Source organism: Dicentrarchus labrax, unplaced genomic scaffold (assembly GCF_905237075.1).
Source record: "Dicentrarchus labrax unplaced genomic scaffold, dlabrax2021, whole genome shotgun sequence".
NCBI lineage: Eukaryota > Metazoa > Chordata > Actinopteri > Moronidae > Dicentrarchus > Dicentrarchus labrax.
The window spans coordinates 15,646,268-15,672,227 of record NW_026136723.1 but is presented as its reverse complement, the minus strand read 5'-3'; the positions used below and the strand labels follow the sequence as shown (position 1 = coordinate 15,672,227).

At 42.0% G+C, this 25,960-nt stretch overlaps 1 protein-coding gene across 5 annotated transcripts in view; it reads right to left on the bottom strand.

Annotated features, from left to right (window-relative positions):
- LOC127358164 (potassium voltage-gated channel subfamily KQT member 4) overlaps positions 1-24,933 on the bottom strand; it is a 44,780-nt gene extending 19,847 nt beyond the window's left edge. For 3 of the 5 annotated variants that reach the window (XM_051391045.1, XM_051391046.1, XM_051391050.1), the window contains exon 1: positions 23,791-24,933. In XM_051391045.1, the coding sequence (XP_051247005.1) occupies positions 23,791-24,092 (302 nt within the window). In that variant the 5' untranslated portion in view covers positions 24,093-24,933. The remainder of the gene's footprint in view (positions 1-23,790) is intronic. The other 2 variants (XM_051391047.1, XM_051391048.1) reach the window with 1 other exon arrangement.
- Between the last annotated feature and the right edge of the window lie 1,027 nt (positions 24,934-25,960).

Here is a 25,960-nt window from a genome sequence, read left to right as displayed (position 1 = left end):
AACACATTTTCAGGGAAGACTTTTCTGCTGTGACAAGATTGTGGAAAAGCTCCATAAATTTGAAAAAATATCAATTATGATTTGTTTAAAAACATCATGTTCACACATCCAAATGGGAGCAGCCAAATTGGTGTGATTCAAATCTTTAGTAAAATGAATGTAACAATTACCAGGAAGCCACAATGGGCCAACTACACATAAGCAGATGGTTGCATAATAGATACAGTATCTTCTGATACTTGAAGTGGTAGCAGAAGGAATGCAAACTTGGAACAAATCCAACCTAAACAAAATTTTAAGAAAAGATTATTGTAACAATATCCACTTTTTGTAGTGTTACTTAACTACCCGTTGAAAACCACGTGAAATAAACACATAGAAAGATGATGATGGTGTTGATGAGAGGGTACTTATACAATCAAAACAGACATTCTGTAATGTAAGTGTAATGTGAAAAGCCTCCGTTATGTCGTTTCTTTTCTTACATTGCGTAAAAAAAAAACAGTTTTGTCATCACATGTGCGAGGAGTCAATGAATGAACAAATGTTTTTGTTCCGTCTGCCTGCCCAGCCGCACTTTCCAGATGGTCAGACGCTACAAATAGAAAAGACAAAGTAGATCTTAGACAGCTAGAAAGACACCGGACACCAAGCGTGAATAAACAGACACCCCCAAATTACTATTGTATATTTCTCAGCCCAGTGATGCATGCACGGGGAAGAGTTTGTGCTTCAGCCACAGCAGTTAGTTTATGAAAAAAAACATACCCAGATGACTCTCTGCAAACAATGCATTTTGGATGTTAATCAACTGAGTAATGTGCTGACTAAACTGTCTGTCTTTTTCCCCTCAATTAACTCAAAGCACTGTGTATTTCCACGAGGAGGAGATTAGTTGGGGCAGCATCTCAGGTGGTTTCTTTCATCGACTTGTGCTTTATGACAGGAAACAAGTTACAGCGCAGATACCCGGATCGACAGCTTGGCTTTTACAAAATGCAGACGCGACATTCCCTTACAAATAAGTTATGAAAGCAACTCTGCATTTACCTGAATACAATACTATCCCTTACATATAGTAATTCCAAAACAATGCAATGAGTTACTGCCAACACAGCTCACCATATCTGTTTATGCAGCCAGTTTGTGTAATCACAATGTAGAGTTCTGCTGGGTGTCGCGTAACAAACCCCTCAAACCTCGTCTCATTCAGACCACAAGCCACAGGCAGGCCTCAAATCACAACATCTGCCAAACTCACATATGGCTGCAAAATACCACTTACTAGTTAAAGTCCTCCAATCAAGTAAATGTCGGTGTCCTGCGGTGTTTAAAGAACAAGTGACACTGAGCGTACACCAAAGATGATTTATGATGATAATATGGTATTTTGTAGCACTGAAGGAATAGGGATGTTTTATATTTTTATTGTTGTTACTTGTCAAAAGTCCGATCAGAACCAGAGGTCTTTCTCTGAACACTTTAAAGCCTCTCTGCCTGGAAGGACATAAATCTTTAGAAATGTGTCACAAATACATTGTTTCACTTCGATTAGCCGTGCTAGCGAGGTGGCTTTATGGATGATGTTAGTCCGTCGTCTACTACTTTGGTGCAGACTGAAATATCTCAAGAACTATTGAATGGAACTTAGAAGAGACATTCATGGTCCTCAGAGGCTGAATCCTACTGACTTTGGTGATCCCCTATTCAATACATTTTCCATTAAATTTAGCGCCTATCTAGCGCCATCACCAATCCAATTCATTGTTGGTTTTGGGCACCAGACATCCTGTAATGAGGGATGCATCTCAAGACTTTATAGCCACTATCAAAAAAGATATGAGCTAATAGTAATTCCTGTTTTAAACAGTCATCTGTAGTGACTTCTACATAATTTATGAATGGAAATCCACAAATGTTGTCTTCTCTGATCACCTTGTCTTAAGTGTCATATACTGGATCGAGTTAAGTGACCTGGGAACGCACGCTAAGACGACGCCTCTGCTCGTATCTACTTTGTTGTCCCCAATGAATAAACAAATATATAAGTAAACAAATACATTAATAAATAACTACATTAATAAATTAAACAGATGAGGAGACTTTTAGGCCATGTAGAGAGGGAGTCACATTTCTGCTGAGGGCACACTTTTCCCACCACTGCCCGCCATCCACCCCAGTACCACCATCCCTCCCTCTTTTCAGGGAAATGTCAATTAAAAGCAAAGCATCAGTCGAAATCTACCAAATCAGCAGGGTTGGTCTCACAGGGACATTGGGGGAAAAGACCTGCTCAGCCCTGAGTGCTTTACTGACGTGCCTCAACAAAATATCTTCATATTAAAGTATTTCAAAAAAGACATCTGGAAAGGGTTCCCAGTTTAGGATTTAGAGAATAGCAGAATAAATATTGCTCTCATGGCCAAGACAATAAAATAAATCAATATCTGTTTAGAGGTAAAGATCACAATGGGTTCTCTCTGTATATTCAATCTGCTACAACTGGAAATGTGACCTAAGCAGGGGGTGAAGGCAGGATAAAGTGGAATAAAAGCCCGACTCATTCTACGCATTAAAAATTAGCATGTTAATATATAGACGCACCACAAATAAAAAATACCATCATGTTATGATGAATAAAATAATTTATGATAGTCAGCCGCTCAGGAGGTTTACTGTAAGGCTGTCTGCATTAGTAATTGCTCCAGAACTTCTAGAAAGAATAATGCATGCTCTGCTATATACACAGAATATCCGACTTTTCTCCAAAAGCCAACCGCGTGCAATTTGTCTCATGGACACTGTGGAAAAAATCAAGAAAAATGCAAGCACAGTGAGACAAAAAGAAAGAACGAAATACACATAACTCTTTGCATGGTCATCTTTATAGTTGTTACTCATTCACATCCCAGGTAGAGTATCTCTCCCCTGAAACTCTAACTGATCACTGTTACACACCACAAGCCTCTGTATGTATAAAGTGCATACAATTTGGCTCACGGCCTGCAAAGCTCCAGAGGGCCATTGGGCTGCTGGGGGGGCAGACTACGAATAAATGTACAACAGCTTACAGGGCAACCAGATTGCTTTTAATGGAAGCAAGGCAGGGTGCTTTTACTGCTGTTTTCCTGTAAGCATACATAAGAGAAAAGCGAGACATTACTTTGACTGGACTGTCAAAATATTTTAGAGAGATAAATAGATATAACTTGTGCTAATGAACATATATGACTTTATGTATTACTGTATTACAAAGTGTGTGTGTGAGAGAGAGAGTGTGTGTGTGTGTTTCTGACTGTGTTTATAAGGTTAGTACTCTCCACTCTATGCCAGTCACCAGGCCTGGCGAGAGAGAGAATGGGAGAATACACTTTTGATTCAATTGCCACTGGATGATAAAGCAGCTACTATCAGCTACACACAACAGATGAGGGAGAGGAGAGGGCGATGAAGAAGACTGAGAGGGAAGATGTAGAGAAACAGAGGTAGACAGATGGCTGACAATAGAAAAAGAAAGAGCAGTCTAGTAGGAAAAGTAGGAAAAAAGGAGAAAAAAAGAGCAGCTGGGGGATGAAGTTGGACTTAAAGTGAAAGGCCCCTAAGGTTAATGTGACTATACCTGTACCTGTACCTGTACGTCTAAGAGTATGTGTATGTGCGGCGCCAGCCCTGATCGATGAGGCCCTGACGACGGCTTTCAGGAATTGACCCGCAATCGGTGCACATGCAGCAGGTGAACAAACACACAAACAGTCCCAATTATTGAACACACACTTGCAGTGACACCTTCCACAAGGACATGCACAGGTAAACATACAGTATAGACCTGCTTAAACAAATGTGCCAAAAAGGCAAAATTAGAACATGAGATTTATTTACAGCAGAGGCTGACAGGCATGTATATGAACCTGTGTCAGGTGTCACCTTCACACCTTACTGTGTTAACAGAATTGAACACACACCTCCTTACACAATGCTAACAGCAGCTAAGCGCTAACAAACAAGCAATAAAAAGAGGAATTATTGAGCATCGTCCGGAGGGGAGTAAAGGTAGGAAAGAGGTGAGTTAGCAGAGAGTGAGAAGGAGGAGAGACTGTGTCGTGAGCAGAGAAAAAGAAGGGAGGGAGAGGAGAAAGGTGGAAACAGTAGAAAGATATTAATAGCATTTCTCGCTCCTTAAATAGCGACTGCAGACAAAATGTGCACAGGTAGGCTGCAGAGTACAGCGCAGCACAGCTCGGAACAGGCCAGTCTCAGGGACCGTTAGTTACCTCCTCCTCCTTCTTCTGGGACAGCAAACTTTTCAAGGCAGAAACAAAAAAAAAAAGAAAACTAACACACAAACCAATAAGAGATGAAAAGTGCTTTTTCACGGGGGAAAGAAGCTGACTGAGCGATTCAGATGCTTTAGTACTGGCGCATGCCCCAGGAAAAGAGAAAGAGAAGGGAAACTGGTGGGGGGGAGAAAACCTGACATGAGAGTGTTGTGTAAAAACAAAATAATGTGTTTGTTTTTCTCTGAATGCCACAACCTTCAGGAATATTACGTGACTAGATCAATTATTTACATAACTGAGAGAGTTGTGCAATAAGTGTTGGTCACTCGCATTACACAAAGGTGCACCTTTGGCAGTTTGCGCCACAAGCGGCCCTACCGGACGCTTACGCGGAAATAATTTGCTTTATTACATACACAGACTCTTCACATGCAAAAGTGCCACACACTCTCCGCTGCACACACACACACATTCACACACTCACCAAAGAGCCACTCACTGCCATGCTGTTCCATTGTCTGTCCACAGATGATGCATTTCAAACAGAGTGCCAATTAGACTGATACATTTTCCTTGCTGGAGAATTTCACTCCCAGTCACAGCAGCCATGAAAGTATCTGTATTACACACACACACACACACACACACACACACACACACACACACACACACACACACACACACACAGTACCTGCTCTCTCACTCAGCCAATGTTACACATCACATCATAACTGAGTCCTTTGTTCTCTGCTTTTGATTCATTGAAACTATTCCTTTAGTTGCACAAAACATCAGGTAAACAGAAGCTTTGTTCCTGGCTCTCTGTGACACAGAAATCACTTGAAACCCTGCAAAGTGTGATACTGAAGTATCACCCACAATGCATTAAGTGCTGCAAAATGAAGTTCCTGCAGTCTATCAGGCAGCTGTGACGATTCCAGTAATATATCAGTGCCTTCAGACAGTACAGAGAAGCATTTCAGTGTCCATTCTCCAGAGAATGAGACATAATTACGCTAAATAAATCCACAAATTCCAAGTGACATTTCCAATAACAATATTTAAATGGTTTCTTTTGGATCTGGTTGTTTCCAGCGTTTTATAGGTCCAAGGCATTATTCCAAATGCAATCATTTTGGAATAATTAGACCACAAGCAGGAGAGAAAAGCACAAACTCCCTTGTTAAATTTCCGTCTCTTGGTACACTGTATAAAATACCAAATTTAACACGCAATTTTCTTAACTATAGTGTCTTAAAAACATGTTGTTCAAGAAACAAGTGAAAGATAATTTCACTTTTTTCCACTGCAGTCAGTGCCTCAGCCAAGAGTTTTGGAAAAAGCCCACAACACCTTATCACCTCCAAACAACAGTATAAAATATGCACATAATCATGTGGGACAGTTGTTCCCAACTCCAGTCCACTAGCTTGACTTAAAGGACCAGTGTGTAGGATTTAGTGGCATATAGCGGTAAAGTTTCAGATTGCAACTAATTGAACACACTGTATTTGATAACCTGGGAATGAGAACAGGCTTTGAGGTGTATAGGAGACATTACGGTACAGTCAATCCCAGCACGCACTGGGTAAAAGGAGGGGACCAGTGGCCAGTCTATCTCAGTCAAAGACCTCGGCATAACAAGTCGCAGATCTCTAAAACTAACAGCAGGTGTTACCAATGATACAAACATACAAACAACATGATACATGCACAATAGCAGCACCCTGACTCTGTGTGAAATGAATGGGGCGGAACATCGAGAATACAAAGACCTGCAGGAGCCACCAAAATCTTGGAGAGAGATCAGAGAGGTGGTAGCCATTCAGAAGAGTTACACACACTTTTGCCTTAAGACATTGTCGGATGTTGCGTTGTAGTTTATTTAATGCATACTGAATCCTAAACCAGCTTTTTTTTAATTGCCTGGTTCCTTGGAACGATGACTAGAAGTACATAGATCATTTTCATATACATTTTGGTAAAAAATCAAATACAGTGTATACTGTCGAGTAGAGCTAGAAGCTATCGGTCCGGCTGTACTGTAGATCACACATACACAGAGAAAACACAGAGGACATGGTGTCCTCAGTAGCTGTCAGTTGTACTTATTGAAACAAGTAACAATTATCTTGGAATGTAGTACATCAGTCCACAAATATCAAGAAAATGTTTCAAGAAAAGCTGATTTGAACTGCAAACTAGAGGAGTGATCTTTCCCTTTTCACTTGTTTTGAGAAAAAGGACTTAGAGACTCAACGCGACTGGAGCTGCTAATATGTATTTTCAGGGTAGATGAACAGAATTTGTGATTTTGTGCACAATAATAACACAAAGACAATAAAAAAAGTACTACAGCACAAACTACAGCCTTAAAAATAAGTCTTCTTGGAGCTGTTGCTTTAGTTTGTCTCCTCTGTATACTTACAGTATCTGAATAATGAGTGGTATAGGCCCTTCTTCTCATCATCAGCCTCGATTCATTAAACAATTTGATTTATGCAGCATAATTAAGCAGCAATTCATTGTTTCTTGACACACATACTCTCCAATTTTATATCTGTGTACATTAAATTGATGCACTGTCTACACACATACGGTGTGATAAATGTATATTATGTGTTTGCATAACATATTCACTATAAGGAGGAGTGTACTGGAGACTGGTGGCTTCCTGTGCCTGAATGACATGACTCTGTGTGAGAGTCTCTGAATTATACGGATGGTTAGAGACTGAAGAAATATATACAGTGTGGTCACATATCTAACCAGTAAATGGGGCGAAATGAAAGCATAACCACAGAGGAAGCATTGATTGGGTTTCATGAGGGCTGGACAAGTCTGTGTGTGTGTGTGTGTGTGTGTGTGTGTGTGTGTGTGTGTGTGTGTGTGTGTGTGTGTGTGTGTGTGTGTGTGTAATGAGAACTGGATTAATAGTAATTACACACAATTTCTTGATGATTGGTGTTGCTTTGACCTGGTGGGACAATCAGACTGGTGCATTTTATCACATCAGGACAATTAAGTGTGAAATTGTCCACATAGATTATAGAAAATTTATGTGATTACGGAAAAGGAGGCTGCAGAAATGAAACCATGGGATTTATATGCACAATATTGACATCAGTTATCCACTAAGCTGGAAGAAATGGTGACCATCGTAAAAGACCTGAATGAGCTTATAATCAGACGTCACCGACCCATACACACACACACACACACACACACACACACACACACACACACACACACACACACACACACACACACACACACACACAACCTCCCACTACAACCCAACACAAACCTATCCAGAGGACGTGCTCCATTGTTTCTGATGCTTTTATTTTTTTTTCCTGCTCTTTTGGACTTGTTGTCAGTGAATTGTACAACGCAAAGCTTGGAGATGCGACCGGGGTTGAAGTGCTGCGAGAGCTCTGACATTTAGCTGTGGTATTGTTTGTACCAGCTAGCCAATTAGCACAGAGTCTACAAACCCTTTGGTACTGTAGGTGCACCAGTGCGCTTGTATAACGCTGACATTTCACCATAGAACCATTGAGTGAGCTCAACCTTCACATAGCTTGGATCAGCAGGGCTGGAGGCTGGGGAAGGGTCTTTGTTGACACCAAATGGTAAGCAGAGGAGAATTACTGGCACTTCTGAATATGTTTTTCTATCAGTATCAAATCATTTTGCATTAAAAACCATAAAACATACCAGTAGAAGTCAAAACCTAGCCATGTGACTTTCCAGAGGTTTATTGCAAGCGAAACCCCCCACGACCCAAAACACACGTACACCCTACGCTCCATTACCCCCCTCCGTGACTAGGGCTACGACTGAATTTCAGGCCAATCATCATTACTCTGTGACAGGTCTAATCTTATTACCATGGCAGTGGGGATCTCCAGTGATGGATTACAGAAGGTCAGGGGCATCTCTTGAGGATTGAGAAACAACAAAAAGAAAGCGGTGACTGTAACATTTGAACTCAGAGTAATGGGATTGGCCCAGCAGTTTGGTGCATAGGGTGTGAGAAAGTGAGCCGGGGTCACGCACAACCCCGGTGGTCAGCGGATCTCGAGGAGGAGCTGACAGGATTTACAGAGGACACAATGGTTGCAGTAATGTTAAGGCCACCGTTACTAATACCGAGGGTTAAGGGCATTTAAAGCACTGTGCGTAAAAAATGATCTGTGATCCCATCTGAATAGTGTAGTGATGCTGTTTGTGTAACTAATATTTTGAGGTAACAGTATTAGAGAGTTAAAAAACACAATTTGTCTGGTTCCCAAACTTTTTTACACCGTGGCACTCTTCACCTGAAATTTTTGGTCCTGCACTCCAAGCCACCCAGCCCCCTTGTATAACACGCATATATAACAAGTAAAGTCACGTCTTTGGAAAACAGTTACCCCATCTCCACAGTACCACCACACTGTTGTCAGTCGGTAACCAAGGTAGCGACCCCGTGGCCCCAGGCTGGAGTTCCTTCTTTGATGGGGATGCCTCAGTTGGTATGGGACAGATATGCAGTAGCTATAGGGGTGGTGACTGAGGACCCAGAGTCGGCCTCACTATCTGTCTGTTAACGTTATCTCTGGTGTGATTAAAGTCAAACCCTGGTACCCAGGTCACATCACATGGAGCAGCTGCACTGTGTTACTCTTCAGTCCAGTGTCAGTGTGTTGCTATCCCTCCCTGTCAGACTAAATGTTTGTGTCTCTGTGTGTCTTTGTATAACTGTCAGTGTCTTTAAGACAGAGAGTCCAGAGCCGTGTGAGAAAGGCTTACATCACCTTCCAGTGAAACACCACCACATTCCACACAAACATACCACACACACTCCAGTGACTTTGCCATTTTCCACAATCACTTCCTGTGCTACACCTATAGCCACAAAAGAAAACATGTTGGCCAATATGGGGAGTTGAGTTTTTATTCCTTATTCATTGAGCAACAATATCACAACCCAAGACAGTAGGCAAAAGAGCACAGCTAACACAGGGGGTATTTTTGGTGGAATAAAGGGTACAGTCCCTCATGTTCTGCTACATCCGCTTACAGTAAATGTTTTTAATCAAAAGAAGTGCGCTGAACCATGTCACGCTGTAAAAACTGTTGAACCTTGTTCTGATACTGAATATAGCACAGGAAGTATGTTTTCAACGCTTCGATATAGCCCTCTGTTTGACTAAGTTATGGGTCATAAATATCTCATCAATGCGCAGTGTAGTGTTATTTCTTTCCCTCTGACATACATCCCCTTGCGGGCTAACAAAAACATGAAGCATTGGTAACATTTTTGTCCACGTTCTGTCCTCACACAAAGTCCCTCCTTCATGTTACTGGACTGGACTCAAACATAACTCATTGCTTCCCACACAAGACTGCAGACATCAACATTTGCTTTAAAGATAATAGTATCACACGAAACTGATTATGTGGAGCTTATGACTGAATTACAATGAACGTTACATATTAAGTGTATTTTGCCCCCACATACCGTCCTTCTCACTGTCGTTAGATTTTTTTCTGTCTTACACCCACTTTCCCATTTTCACTCACACTTCTCTCCTTCCTCCACCCCTTGTTTGCTCTACTTCTCCTCCTCCTTTTTTTAGTGTATCTGACACAGAGCCAGGATCAGAGTGGACCACTTGTGGGCCTCTCAGGCACACCCTCTCCCCTCTTTAACTCATTACAACCAATTAGGTGACAGGCCAAGGAAGGGGAAGGTGGATGAGAGCCGAGAGATAATACTCTTCTGAATTATTCATCCGTCTGCTGAATCTCACCATACTTCCACCCTTATCCTGCTTCCTCACTTCCCAGACCTATTCCCCCTCTACTGTCCCTCCAGTCTCTGGTTGACTCTCTCTTAGACTACGTCCACACTAAAGACCAAGCTATGCTTAAAACAAACTAGTACAACCAGTGTTTTCCAAAAGATCACACTCGAAGGTGGACCAAAAGCCAAAGGCATTGTGTAGATGTCTGTGGACTGAAAAAGAGAGCTTTAGAGAGAAGTTCAAATCCCATTTACTTTCTCATGGAGCGGATTAATCTGAAGACATCAGTTGTATATTTTTATGAGAAAATAGAAAACAATGATCCACATGTCAGCTGTTCTGAACGATCACACTGTGATGGGCAAGATGTGATAGTTACGGGGATAATGCTAAGAGACAAAAATAGTTGCAAAAATATTTTTTTTAAAAAGAGAACCTGGTGGAGGAGTTCAGATTTACCTGGCCAATCGTTGTCTAAATTGAATGGGTTTATCATATTGTTGGCTTCAGAAAGTTGCGAAAATTGTCGCACACAGACTAATGCCAACGTCGGTTAAGGATGTGGTGGAGCGGGTAGTAGACGCTGTTCAACCATCCAGGAAGCGCTTTGTTTATAGCATACTGACACCTTAAGCTAGCTGAATGTATAAACACGTTCTCTTAGTTTTGGCTTCTCATCCACAGTAAGCTGGCGCTTTTGGCGAGCTTTTTGAAAACACTCTCTCAAGTGGATAAATGTAAAAAATGAACAGCAGCTATGTGTTTTTAGTGTGGATGAGGAAAAAGCTTCAGGCATAATAACGCACTCTGTGATCACCGTGTCAAAATATCTGATCACACATACACAATCAAAGTCCTGTTTTATGCTGGTTCAGTTATCTGATGAATACATTATATCCCACCTGTCCCCCCTCAGACCCGATGTCCAACTTAAGGAGGAGAAAAAGTTCTGGTGTTTCAGTGTAGGCAAAGATCTTTACTAAAACAACCTTAAAACGCTGGTGTAAACACACATTTTCACATTCCCTAACTTCTGTCCCAAGTTTTATCGGCCTTGTCTGAAGAGCACTCTGGGACAAAGGACACTGCTCGGATGTCACAGGACACCACAAGGTCTGGCACCCAGGGGCCAAAATGATTGATTAAGCGATGATAAGTAGAAAAGATGGAAAGAAGAGACAGAGGAAGGGAGAGAGAGAATAGATATAGTGCGTTATTAGATGTATAGATAGAAATAGGAGGGAGGAGCTGAAAAGAAAAGTAGCCGAGACCACAAGGAGTGAGTATCAGTCAGACATATAGATAATGAGAAAAAATAGTGGACAAGAGACAGAAAGAGGTGGCTGAATAATGGATTGGACAGACGAGGGGACAGTGAGACGAGGAGAGCCAGAATGGAAAAGAGAGAGATGAGGAATCGTCTGTGAGGTCTCATCACACACTTGCTGACAATGCTTTAATCTCAGGGCCAAGAGAAGACCAGAGGGCCCACCGATGCATGCACACACACACACACACACACACACACACACACACACACACACACTCACACACACACACACACTGTCACAGGGTGAACATGGTTGTCGGCATGTAGAGACAGATTTACAGTGTGTTTGTGTGCGTGTGGAGCAGCGTTAGCAGAAGAAAAAGTCCAAAAGTCAGGAAGAACTCCAGCGAGGACAGTTTGATGTGGCAAGTTCATGTTTATGTTTGTATTTCACACTTGTCCATGATACATTTCTGTACTTTATATAAGAAAACATGTTTTGACATAGACCGAAAGCTTTTCATCATCAATTACTCTCCGTTATATTCGATCTCTCTTGTGAAAAGGCAGTGAATTAGTGTGATGTGTGGCCAGAGCAGCAACAGAAGCAGCAGCAGATGTAGAATACTTGAAAGACAGGGGCAAGACAACTTTTGGGCAAAGTTTCTCCCCCCCTTCTTTCTCTCCTTATAGTGAAGCTTGTTCACATGGAGTCACTTCATGTAGTGAACAACCAGAATAGAGGGAGAACAATGAAGAAAAAGAGAACGAGTAAAGTCTGAAGAGGCCTAGAAGGAGAATGAAAACCAGAAGGAAAGAGAGGGTAGAAAAACAGAAAAGCAGGTACAGCTGAAAGAAGCATGAACTTCTGATGGAAACTGACCAAGATAAGTGAGTAACAGGAACTGCAAGAGCAACTGTCACACATGAATAGAGGAAATGTTTCTTTCAAATAAAGGAATTGTGCAAATAAGGGATTTAGAGCAGGAGGGGACAGAACGCAGGAAAAAAACAATCTCACAAGAGTCGCAGGCAGCCTGCGTAATTATGGCTCCCTCGTTAACAATTGATTATTGTTTATGCTTTGCCCACAATGCCACTGGCCAGGCATTTACACACCCACACACGCACAATCTCCATAAACTTACACATGCATGAATGCACACGCATTTTGCAAATGTGCACACGCCAATCAAGACCTTTTCTGACAGTATGCACACTCAGCCACATGAGCAATGACACAAGCACACACACACACACACACACACACACACACACACACACACACACACACACACACATATACTAACATTGCAAAGCGCTTTCTGCAGGCAAGGCAGACCTTATAAATACTGTCCTACATTGTGATTTTGTTTGAGCCCCGTCTCCATGGTGCTGCTTCCTCACATGTTTATAGTGACTGCCGTTATAAATTAAAATGATCTTAACAACACTTAAGATGGGCCTTGCATGCGGGTGCAGCCAGGCAGGGACAACAGGAGAAAGACACAGAGAGCTGGGCTATCCCAGGATCTAGAGAGACAAGAGACAGAGACAGACAACAAGCAGAGAGAGCAGGAGGAAGACTGGGAGAGGGAAAGAAAGAACAGGGTTTGCTCCAAACGGTAAGTAAGATATAAAGCAGCTCTTGACGAAGGTATTCTGAAAAACCTGAGGATGTATTAGCGGAGGTGGATTGTGTGTGCCTCTACAACCGTGCATACACATCAGGTATGGCTGCACAGTCATGCAGCCTGAGAACTACATCCACAGCACTCACGTGCCTAATGGGGTAAAGTTACAAACACGTGGACAGAGAATAAAACCTAATACCAGAACAACAACCACCCAGAGAGTCTGTCTGATATACAGAAGCTGTTTGAGGTTGGACCTAAACACATCAATGAGACTGGCCCACCTCTGCAGGGACAAGCACCATAGATGATCTGTCTCCACTCACACCAAATTCAGTTTAATTTTCATTCAACTTTTATGTAGCTTTCAGTCTTATATCGTAACAATTCCCAACAGTTTAAATTGTTTTCACATCTAAAATGCTCAGTGACCTTAGCTGAGTTTATATATCAGAAGACTAATTGAATTTGTCTACTGTCAGAGATTTTGATATCATGTTGATCCCCAGGCAGTTCTCCATTTAACATGGGTATATTAGGCCATTGTGGGCAATGTTTTGAATCAATGAGTGGATTTATGATGTGATAATATTGAATTTTTATAAAAGCTTTGCATCAATGTGAAGTACATTGATTTGTCAGGTATTTTATTGTTATATGAGCAAAAGCAGTTATATATTTTAATATATTATATTATACAATATATATATATATATATATATATTATATTTTACATTGTTCTGATGATATAAAATAACATCCTGGTAGAGGATTTCATACTGGCCATATCAGTCCCACTGACATATCTGAGCTAAATTACTAATGCCATGAACCTGATACTGTCTCTGAAGCTTGCTTTAAAAACATTTCCTGTGTTTTTATTATATTTCCTGTCCTCCATCAGCAACTAAACCCGTCACCTTGTAATTCATTATCACTTATCACATCATCACCACATTAGTAAGTAACATGTTAATTCCTTAGCAGCGGTTAAGCTAAAGAGTTGGTTTCCACATTATTTAGCATCTGCCGATAATCGGCGGTGTGCAGGTGGGGTCAGGCCTTAAGTGTGCTGCTGAGAGATAATGGCAAGGCTAAAGCTATTGATTTATTTTGTGTCTGCCTTATGGTCTTCGCAGCCGCTGGCGACACACAGACCCTGCTTCCTAAGCACTCTTCGTCACTCTAACTCACGCAGAACACCCCGATGAACAACTGCTTACCCCATTCATTGATACTTTTTGTCACTGAACAGAAAAGTGAAAGGTGGATGTGGATCATTAAGGCTCAGTAAGCAGCTGATTGTGGACACTGGAGAAAATCCTTTTAACTTTGGAAACGCACATACTGAGCTGCCAGGGATGGTTACTGTACAGAAGGTGGAAGGAAGCATATTCAGTGCCACATGTAACATATACAGAGGGTGACACTGCAGGGCAGCATTCCCATGGCTTGTGACACAATACATTTCCAGTCAAAAAAGAGTCAGACTTTACTGGCAGGGCCGTCTATCGTCACCAAAGTCCTAATTGTCCTGTTTTACATAACTGCTGGGTTGCAGCGTTTTGTCAGTCCAGTGTAACGTTGATTTAAAGCAGGACAGTGTGAGAACCAAAGAGGTGGCAGCACAGTAAAGTGTTTTAAAAGAAAGCTCCAAGAACAGCCAGGCAGAGGAGGTGTTGTGTGAAACTTTGCAGTGAAATAAGAGGGAAGGTAATGTTGATCAATCCACACAAATCAGAATTGAACGTGTGCAGTGAAATCTCATCTGACAAGGTCTCTCTTTTTTGCCATACAGTGCAAACGCACAGATTAGGGAGAAGTTTTTCCAACTTAGAAGTTATTAGTGAAAGTGAAAGCGTAAATCAAGGCAAAGCAACTAAGACAGAAAAATAACACACTTGCTCTCTAAATTTAGCATTATGATACTCTAAGTGAAAGGGATTTTTTGTGGCAGTTAAAAAAGGAAGCCCACTGTTCAGTTTCTATTTTGTTTCTCTTCATCTTGACTGGTGAAGAATTTTTCTTTTAAAGCGATTGATACATCAGAAAAAAAGCCTGTAACTATTCCACTGAAACGAATAAGACGGCAGCTATAGCTTATCCCACCTCCTACTCATCACTGTACGCACAAAAATGTGTCAGCAATTAAGAGGAACATGTAGTTTGAACAATATGGTCTCCTGAGAACACAGGGGACACAATGGCAAAAATCCCAGAAAATTAACAAAAGCCCCCACCTACAGCATTTTGTTTAAATGAATGACTGCTACAAGAAAATGACACAACAATTTGTCAGTATTTGCTGCTTCTGTAGTACGTCTACAGACTCGCCGCCTCTGCAGAAATCGTTGATGCTAGGCCTATACAGAGAGATGTAATACAAAGATAGACAGTAGAAGGGAACTGGGAGACTGCTTCTGGATTTTCCTGGCTGTGAAAGCAGATCTGGAGTGTTTAGAGCGTCTTGACTAGTCAAAATAAACCCTTGGCATTTCCCTTCGACCCTTGCGGCCAAATGCCACAGTATTCCTGGCCTGCTTCAGTGACAATAACATTACATAAACACAGATTATTGCAGATTAGGGGGTGTTAAAACCCTTACTGATCACCTATCTGCAGGAGAATCAAACAGGACCATTCTGTGCAGCTCAAGGTCTCTGCTGAGTGTGTGTGTGTGCGTGTGTGTGTGTGTGTGTGTGTGTTTGCATGTACAGACTGAATTTCACCTTCAGCCTTTTAACGTGTTCTGCACTGTCAAATAAATAAACAACAGTAGTTTGCTTCCCCCTCGTGATAATGGTGTGTGTGTGGATGTGTGTGCATGTTCTGTTCCTGGGTGAAAGTGAGCAGAGAGAGCAGGGCTGGATATTATGGGGGGGGGGGAACCTGATTCCTGGTCGGCCATTCCAGGACAGACAGTCTCCTCCCCGGGGAGACACATTTTGCCCCGAAAGAAGAAATTAATACAGCAACTAACCTCGACTCTCCTTTCTTTCCGACTCACTCTTATCTCTCTACCTTTCCCTCCGTGCACACACAAATCACTCGACGCTTCCCTCCCATGAAGGACAAGAAATCTATGAAGACCTCCAAAATAGGGATGTTTTCTTTATATTTAAATCTACCATTTGTGGACATACTGTATGCTTCTGACATATCCTCCCATTTTTGTCACATGTTTGGTTTAAAGAGACTATACCTTTCACTTCAAGTCAACATTAGCAAGCACCTTACGGCTGAAGTGCCCTTGAGCAAGACACTGGATCCCTACCAGCTCCGGGGGTTCTGCTGTTGTGGTAGGGGACAAGCGGAAAGAGAATTTTCCTACAGGGATCAATATCAACAGTATCACATTATTATCATTCATCCTTAGCAACCAAAATCAAGCTCCCTTCCTACTCCTTCCTCCCTGTTCTGCTTGTCCTCTGCGTCACACTTACACACAGCGGGTAGAAAGTCACTGTACGGAAAAATAAAGCCATAGCGGAGGGAAGGCACGGAGGTTAAAGCAGTTGCTGTCGAATGTGACAGACCACTGAAAGATGTCATGTGTGCTGGAGGCCGACTGTGACACACACACACCGGAGGAGGAATGCACTTTTAAAAGTTAAAAAACACCAGAATAACATATAGGCATGTGCATCTAACGTGATAAGTTAAATTAAATATTCCCCAGCAGTCATGTAGGGAATAATAAATAGAAAAAATGAAAAATAAATCTTTTTCAAACTGTCATTTTTGATTATTAAGGTAGTCATTCACTGAAGTCTACTTCCCAACTTAAAAAAAAACGTGTACTGTTACAATAAAACTGAACTGTAAAGACACGTTTAACTTATTTTCAAGCAATGATCTTTCAAAATACACTTATATGGTTTTGCCCAAATAAACGTCCGGATCAAGACATCTTGAACCGAAAATTACTTTGTGTCTGTTTCCACATGGTGTGTTTAAAATCTTAAAAACACAAATCAGCCAAAATCATCTTATCTGAGTTCCCGACCAATCCAGTTACTCTGGCCTTAATCTCATTAGCAGCTCGACTGAATGTTGGTTCCTCCTTCACTGAAGTCAAAGGAAATGCCAAAGATGTTCAAAGAAGCATTACTGAAGCTGTGACAGTGAATACGGAAGATCCTTTAAGTGCTGAGTACATTTAAGAGCTTTTGAGGCACATATTCACACCAATTTAGTGTTTTTTTAAAACAATTCTACTAGTTTAAGAAGAACTCTTTAGGGGGGGCATTGGTTTATTCAGTTTCCAAGATTGTCCTTATTTTATTGACCAAAATCAAACATTTAGGGCTGCAACTAATGATTGATGAATTGTCATTATCAATGAATATTCATTTTGTCTATAAAATGTCAGAAAATAGTGAAATATTTCTATTATAATTTCACAAAGTCAGACCAACCTCCAGAAGAATTAAATTTACTATCATATATGAGAGAGAAAAGCAGTTTGAGAAGCTGAAAATGTGACAAAAAATTACTAAAACTACTAATCAATTATCAAAATAGTTGCCAATTAGATTTCCTGTCAATCAACCGATCGATTTCCCAACTAATCATGTGACTTGCAAACTTGTGCATCTATTTATTAAAGTCTATTTCCTCCACATTCTTCACAAGACTGATAGCTGATCTTGCACTCTCTCATACACAAACAGACCGGCCAATCAGGACTGAGAGGAAGAAAGGGGAAGAGATAGAGAGGCAGTGAGGCAGTGAGGGAGGGGGAGGTCAATTAGACGGGGCAGCAAATGAGAGATGATATTCCCACTCAGGACGAAAGGGAAGGAGGGAATGATGGAGGAGAGAGAGAGAGAGAGAGAGAGAGAGAGAGAGAGAGAGAGAGAGTGATGGAAGAGCAAAGGCATTTGGGCCATAAAGGATTCTTAATGGAGCAGAATTTACACAACCTGCTGAGGTGAACAGATAAAAAAAAAACAGCAGAGGTAAATGAACAACAATCTGCAGTCCTGAGCAGGTTAAAAACCCCACACAAAGTGCCGAGTGGCTTTCTACCGTCACTGCTTTATGGTGCCACTTCCCTCTCCGCTCCACCTTTCTTTCTGTCTTACTTAGTCATCAATAAAAACACATTCATGTGCTGACAAAAAAAAAAAAAAAAAAGCAAACAACAAAACAAAAAGCTATTTTCTGATTTTCATTACTTAGACCATTAATAATTAAAAAAAGGTCCAACACCGAAAACATCATTGGGTTTCTTTTTGGAGGATGTCAGAGGCGGGGGGGTGGATGTGTTGTTTAGTGGATTTTGTGTTGCGTGGTTGAAAACCTGGAAAAGCAGACCAGACTGTTTCCGTGACCCAGGTGAGAAAGTAGATTAGCTGGCTCGGACAGGGTTCAGAGGGAAGGAAAACTGCAAGGATAGACAGATAGAGGGAACACATTCAATCAACAAGCTGTCTGGGCTAAATGAGTTTAATAATGTCAGAAAGGCAATTCACCTTTAATGAAAAGCTTGCGAGTTGCATTCTGTGTACAGCACTGTTAGCACAAAAGATGTGTGAAGAATTAACCATATAGATATTTCAGAACCTCTTTTCACCCAACCATCCATGGAGAGGTTACGACGCATTAGGCTGCGAGTCCTGTTGTGGGTATCTCCCTCCACATCTATAAATAATGTGGCTTTAGGCTGAAGCTTTCATAAACAGACGCCATCACTGATGCTTGGGCCATAAAAGGTTAAAATGAAGGGATCCCCACACGCCAGGGAGACGGAAGGATTTATCCGTCATGAGAGGTTTACCTTGGAAAAAGATCATATTGAGATTATTTTGACAAATATTGCGATATGATTCATGATTCACTGAAAGAAAACTACTAAAATAATGATGATTTGTTGGGGTCTATACCTGACAAACATGTTTTTATTATAACACATTTAACTTTTATCACACAATTGCAGCTTCTGCGATTTGAATATTGCAACATAATATTTAGATTAATTGTGCAGCCATATTTGAAAGCATAAACAATGCATTATTAAAAGCTGCAAAAGATTTGCAAGTACTAAAGTGTTCTTCAATATTCAATTATTGCAGAATGAGGTGTATTTATTCAAGGTTGCATCCAAATGTGCAATTTGCAAGACAGACATCTGTGAGTGGTATAGCACTTGCATGAAGTTGGGTGACTCACAAGAGACAAATTTTAAAAAATCGAAGCAGAGTAAGCCCAAGATATCCTCACTTTTAGTCCCTATAGTATGAGTAAAGCTCCACAAAGACTTCCAATAATGCAACTTGATAATGTCAGAGCCTTCCTCCCTGGTACACTCCACACCTTCAGTTTGTAATGAAAGCTATGTGAAAACTATCCTCTCAAGAAAAACAAAAGATTCAGCTGTTTCAGAAAGGGCCTCAGAATGAAATATATTTACATCAAAGTGACAAAGCCATCAAGCGGCCGTAGTAATAATGACGCAAGGAAAGGAGGAAGTTACAGAGCAACAAAATCTGTGTAGGTAGGAGCTCAGGGTGGATGGATGGGTCAGCAAAACAAACAGACATTTACGCTGGAGATCGTTGTTGAATTCCTGTTTCAAACAGACAGTCAACACCGGTTTCTTTTAACCATGGCTACAATCAAACCTCAACCACATGGTTATTACTGCTACCATGGCAAAAAAGGTCCCCTGACCTTAACGAAGTAGTCATTTTAACCTAAACAGTGAACCTTTTGTTGTTTAAGTGCCTGAACCTAAACAAAGCTAAACCACAGCATCGTCTCATTATAAAACAGTTTCAGAAGGAACAGACAGACAGGATGACATCGCTGGGCCGTCATAGGTTATTTTCCCAGGCGTGACAAAGCCTGTCCAGAGCCACGTAGGGCCTTATACAGCTGTTTTCCCTGGCGTAGTAGGACTAACCATGGCTATTAAACTGATTTCAATGTGTTATAATTCAAGGAGTTCCGCTCAGGCAGAGCAAATGGACAGCTACATGATTATTCTCGAGAACAAATTTTCTTAACTCACAATTGAGCCTGTCGGGAGCGTTGCACTACTTCTAAAGACATTTCTCTTTTACCCACTAATACAGATGATACCGCTCAAGCTCTAGTCTAAAAACTCTGTTATAATTTTGCTCCACATCTCTGCTCCTCCTTTGTTCGACATCAATAATACACGAACGGTATATTTTCACCCTCCTTAGAACCAATCAATCACTGGCTGGTCAGTGCTCGCTCTTCACTGCTTTTCCTTACTGTAGTTTCAGGCTGGGCTTCGGGGGAACACTGTACCAAGACAGAGACTAAGATGGGGTATGGGCAGCCAAAGTCAAGATCAAGACACAGTGCTGGTATTAGTATGACCTGATCGAGAACTGATAGCCTGATTTTAGTTCCACAGCCCCAAAGGACCTTCTGCTGGGATGAATTACCATTTGCACAGGCGGCCTCATGTGATGTGTCTATATGTGGCACTGCCTATGGTGGAAATGGGAAAGAGGTCAAAGGTGAGGGGAAACACTGAAATCGATCCTTCTGAATGTTGTTGGTCATCTGCCAAACGTATAAAGCAGGTTTACACGCAGACACATGCATAAACACACACGGACACTCACAGATGAGCAACAGTTTACACAAATCTGCAAAAGAAATTATTATTCATTTAAGTTCACTATCAAGCAAAGGTTCTCTGGTTCTTTTCTCTATTCACTATAAACTTAATATATTTTAAATTGTTGGGTGGACAAAACAAGATATTGAAAAATGTCACTCTGTCCTCTGGGAAATAGTATCACTATTTTCACACTTTTTAAACACTAAACAATTAATTTAAATAAATAAATAAAAAATAAAAAAATAAAAAAAAATATATATATATATATATATATAAAGAAATCTTACAGATTAATCAATAATCTGTAGTTACAGTCCTAACCAATAGCTCCTCACAATATACACACAGATACTGTTTACACATAAAGTACAACAGAATGAAGCATGTGTCTGAACTATGCAGATTCTTGGAAACCTCCACGCTTTCTTACAGCCCAGACTTTCTTGCTGTGCCGTGTTTGTACAAAAACTTAAACGGACTTCACCGGCACAGACAAGCACACCATCCCTCCTGCTGACACTGTAGTTTCCCTGCAGGTTGAAACAAATAGCAGGGACTCAAAAGGGACAAAGAGGTCCTGAGCTTTAACAAGTGGTACACGCAGAGCCCGGGTAAGAACGCAAGACCCGCAGTGTTGTCTAAGCAACTGATGAGGTTGGTGACATTTTTCACAGATTAACAGACGTTTCCCGGAACACTATTGTGTTTTAACAAGTTTCATTTGCGCTCTTACCCCTCCCTCTTTCCCTTTTCTTGGTATAGTACAAAACAAGACTTTCAGTTGAGTCTGTGTATTGCTAATTTCAGGTTTCCAGGAGGAGAGGAGTGCCAGGTCTGAATTAACATACAGCTGTTACACATGCGGCTGAACGCTTAAAGAAGTGCCTCGCCATAGGAGACAGTCGACATACAGAGGTGAAACAGTTTTACAATAATGTAACCTGAACCATTTAGACGGCGGGATGTTAACCCAGGACTTTTATCTAGGAGAGAAATCAATCTCTTTGAGGATGCGTCTCATGTGCAGCTGTGACAGCAACAAGGAAGGTTGAGGAGCGTGGTGGGACTTAAGTGGGTGCCTGTGCAGAGCCATTACGGTGGAGAGCTACTTCACCCCTTTTCCATACACACTCCAACACACACCTGCGAAGAGAGGCTCTCTAGAAGCAGCGCATCTGTTCCAGCGTCCCCTGTTACAATGCAGGACTAATTAAAGGATCAGGGGAAGTTAGCACGGCGCCCCACACAGCAGTGTATGGCTCAATTTAATTACAATAGATCAACGCCACCTTAATTGAGCTTCATCGCACAGTGAATTTTTCTCACACATGGTACGGCTCTCAGAATGGTGAGCACCTCACATGTAATTAATCAAAACAAATGCACAGCTCAGGGTGATACAGTATCATCAGGGAATGATGCACTCAGCTAGACATATGTGCACCCAACATATATCATGTCAAAGTGCAAGGATTTTTCAAAAGCCTAGTAACATTTAAGTCTCTAGTACGTCGGTTAAAACGGCAAACATAAAACAGCCCATAACAGAGGTGGCTCACTTCTAAAGTCGGTCCAGCTCCGTCTTTGAGGCCGTGGCATCTGAAACATGATCTTGGCATCTCAGTGAGCCTGCCCTGCCTTCTCTGACAGAGAAATAACAACAACGGCAGAGCTGCCATCCACTCCGACAAAGAGTAATGTCAGGGAGAATGTCACCCACACAACTACCCTGCAAAGGCCACAGCTCTAATGAGAAACACGCACACACACAGCATGCAGTTCAGCGTGTGCTGCAAAGTTGTGTTTGCAGTCCCCGGGGAGGAAGGAAGAACCAAATCGAGAGAAGTGAAAGAGGTGAAGGACAAAGCGGTTGCTGATCTGCACTCACTAATGTGCTGATAGTACATGATGAGAACACGTATGAGAGCCGTGGCTCTGTGGCGGGATTTCCCTCTGTTATAAACACATGATGGCATTGGCAGGGAGACTGCTGTACTTGTCTAAACAACGACACAGAAAGCACGGCCCGGTCCAAGGAGCTTCCACACATAATGCTCTGTCCACTATGTGCCAGAAACAGCTGGGTGACAGCTGCTGGTGCACAACTGTCCTGGGATTCACTTAAGAAGAGATTGAAATATACTGACACACTTAGGAAACAGAGTGAACTTTAATTTGAGACACTTAAAGCCTTACCACTGACACCAAACTTTAGGATTATTTATTTAGTTATTAAAGAGGTTAAATCTAATCTGAAACCAAATGACAGTTCAGTAATGTTGCGACAAAATGAGCGCTGTATACGTCATATATTAGTCCTGAGTTTGTCTGACAGAAGAGAACAGCCAACGCTACCAGTGAGCTCATACTTTTCCAGTGTTTACATATTGTATACATTATAGAGTATATGGTACACGGGTACTTAAAAGCCCTGACAGAATACTTTCTACAGTACAGCGGGGGAGTTGTTTTAGTTTGAGCTCTGTGTTTACTGCATGTGTTTAATTGGTAAGATTATCCTTCAACTGGTTAAAAAGCTGCCACGTAATGGGTTCAGAATGGGTTCAAGTCTTTTCTTTTTTTTCTTTACTTGTGCATTATTTACTTCACCTGTCAGAAAAGTGCTGCAACCAACGAGTCCAGTCACAGAAAAGTTTTAAGCACACTAATGTTTTTTTTTTTTTCAAGACAGGCCTTTCCAGTACACCATTCACACCTCTCTGTCATTTCAACTCATCAGTCAAGCAAAAACAAGAAACATAATGCAAAGTAAATCATTTAAAAGTATGACTATCAGCAGGCATCAAAAATGTTTACAAGGGGATTTTGATTTCTTAAATAAATGCCCCCTGTGGATTTGGACAAATTCAATTTAATATCCAAGGTCCTCCTGATGATTTAATCAGACAGAGACAGGGGGAAATTGAACAGAAGACCCCGTGTTGTGATGATGTATGGCATATGATGTGCTAATTGCCGCATAAGCAACTCTGTTTGGTTAATTGGAAAATTCATCAAACGACTGCTGGCGTGTAGTGATCAAAGCACATGTTGGAAATAAGTAAAGAAGCCTCGTAGCTTCACTCACTAACTTCTTAAGACTTTAAAAAGTTGTTGAAAGGAAAAGGAAAAGACAGAAAATTGCCACATGTGGAGTTTTTACTTGATTTGGTCCCTGACCCGTGAGAGAAAACAGTGATGATAAACTTACATGAATGCGTGATAGATGAATGCGCATCCTCTTGGTCTTTCCAGCACGTTGTACAGACAGTTTTGCAACTTCCTGTAGCGTTTGCTAGAGGCAGACGTGTTGGCCCGGGGTCCCGGCGGCCCGGGCAGCGGGGTACCCAGCAGACCTGTGCGGTGAGACGGGTGTCCGCGCTCCGGGGTGGACGGCTCGCTTCTCTCCGTGTGGACAGCGGTGAGAGCCACAAACTCTACCCGCCTGTCGTCGCTCGGAGCCGGGGGCACCAGCATTCTGATGCCGCCGTTGTTTGACGGACTTCCTAACATCTTCAGGAAGACACGATTAAACTACATATGATCTGACACTTCTCACTGGATCATCCGCAGGAGCGCAGAGCAAAGTTTTGACCCAGTCATAGTCCGGTTTTGTCTTGGCTTTAAAGTGGACTAAAACTAGTCTACGGATCAAAACGCATGAGTAAATATCATCCCTGCTGCGTTTCAGTGCTGGTTTGATGAGTTCAGATTTTAAAAAGTTATCTGTAAATCAAGTCACGGTCGCAAAAGAAAAGATGCACAATACTGGGACAAGTGCGTCGCGCAGAAACGTGACCTTCAGCGATCATTGTCAAGAGTCAAGATGTGGGAAATGCTCAGCGGGGGTGCAGAGAAGTAACAACACATGCACTGACTCCAAGAAAAACAACCTAGTTGACACTGTAGCGACCTGCCATCACTCTGCAGAAATGATCTTTTACGCATAAATACACTTCAAACCAGCAGCGGTAGATCCCTAAACAAGGACTACGAAGCGAGCGAGCGCAGATGGGCATGCAGTGGATCTGTGTTCTCCAAAAACCAACTCTATCCAACTACAATAACCGGCGTTCTTTTCATTAACTTTTGTCTGAGCTGTTTCTACAGTTTTGAATTGGCGGAGTGAGACTCGCTACAGCCGCTGTCATCATAAGCCCGCTCTGCTCTCCCCTCCCTGTGCGTCTCTCTGGTCCAGCGCTCCTCCGCTCCGGCAGGCAGGCGGGGTGGAGCGCGCAGAAGTAAAGACCATCAGCGTGATGTCAAGAATCGCAGACGAGCAACTCTTAAGAAGTCGAGTAGAACATGACAAATAAACGCCTGTCGATGCTTGCATCTAGTGTGTGTAAGTGCTTACAAATGTGACAACCCCCCCTCTTCCTCTTCCTCCTCCTCCCCCCACACCCCTCCCCTCCCCTCTCTGGTGAGTGCAGAAAGAGGTGCGCTTGCGAGAGGCGAGGACTCCGTGCACGGGATGGGTGTGAGATGCACGCAGTGTTATTATGTGAGAGGAAGACAGTTATGTTGTTTTTGAAGCTTTCCCAGAAGTGTGAGAGGTTTCTATAACTTTGATAAGAACTGCTGGTTGGGCATATGAAGCTAAAGGCTATTAAAAAATTATCCAGTGGGTAGTTTATAAGTCCCAGGTTTATTCTCTAAGCCTCCCAAAACATACAGTTTAATGACCAGGGATTGAAGCAACAAATGTTTCCTTTGTCTTTCCTCTGAAATGAAAATGTCACTCGTGCTTTACTGTGGGAGGGGGGCTTGAATCCATGCCTACAAGCGTTAGGGACAGCAGAGACAGGTGCTGGGGGACACAGCGACACCGACTGCAGCCTCCTCCTCCTCAGTGGACAGAGCTTTCTAAATCTATGACTGTGACACACAAGGAGGCCTGTGGTTATGACACAAATACTAGGGTTATGGAGCCCGGTGCCCTGTAGAGAGATCACCTGTCATGAGGGGCCTCTGAGGAATGCATTGCGAGGTGGTCCCCAAACTCCTGCTGGAACTCATTGTTTCATCTGACCACCAAAAGTGACATCAGCAAAGATCATTCATTTTCAGCTAAAACAAGAAGCACTCGGACCAACGTAAACCTGGAGCTACTGGTTGTTAAATACCAGAGTTGAAAAAGAAACGACGAGTTTGGTATTTCAAAACAAAGAGGAACAAATCTGCTCCCTTTCCCTGGAACCTCATCGCTCACCTCCCTGGTCCCCCCACTTGAGTGAATAATTCCTCAATGACAACACTATTGTTTAGTGTAATATATGTAATATTACTGCCTGCATCAAAGAGAGAAACTGACCATCTCCCACAGACATGCGTTCAGCATTCTGTAGAGTCTTCCACAACAGAGGCAGGATACTAATGCT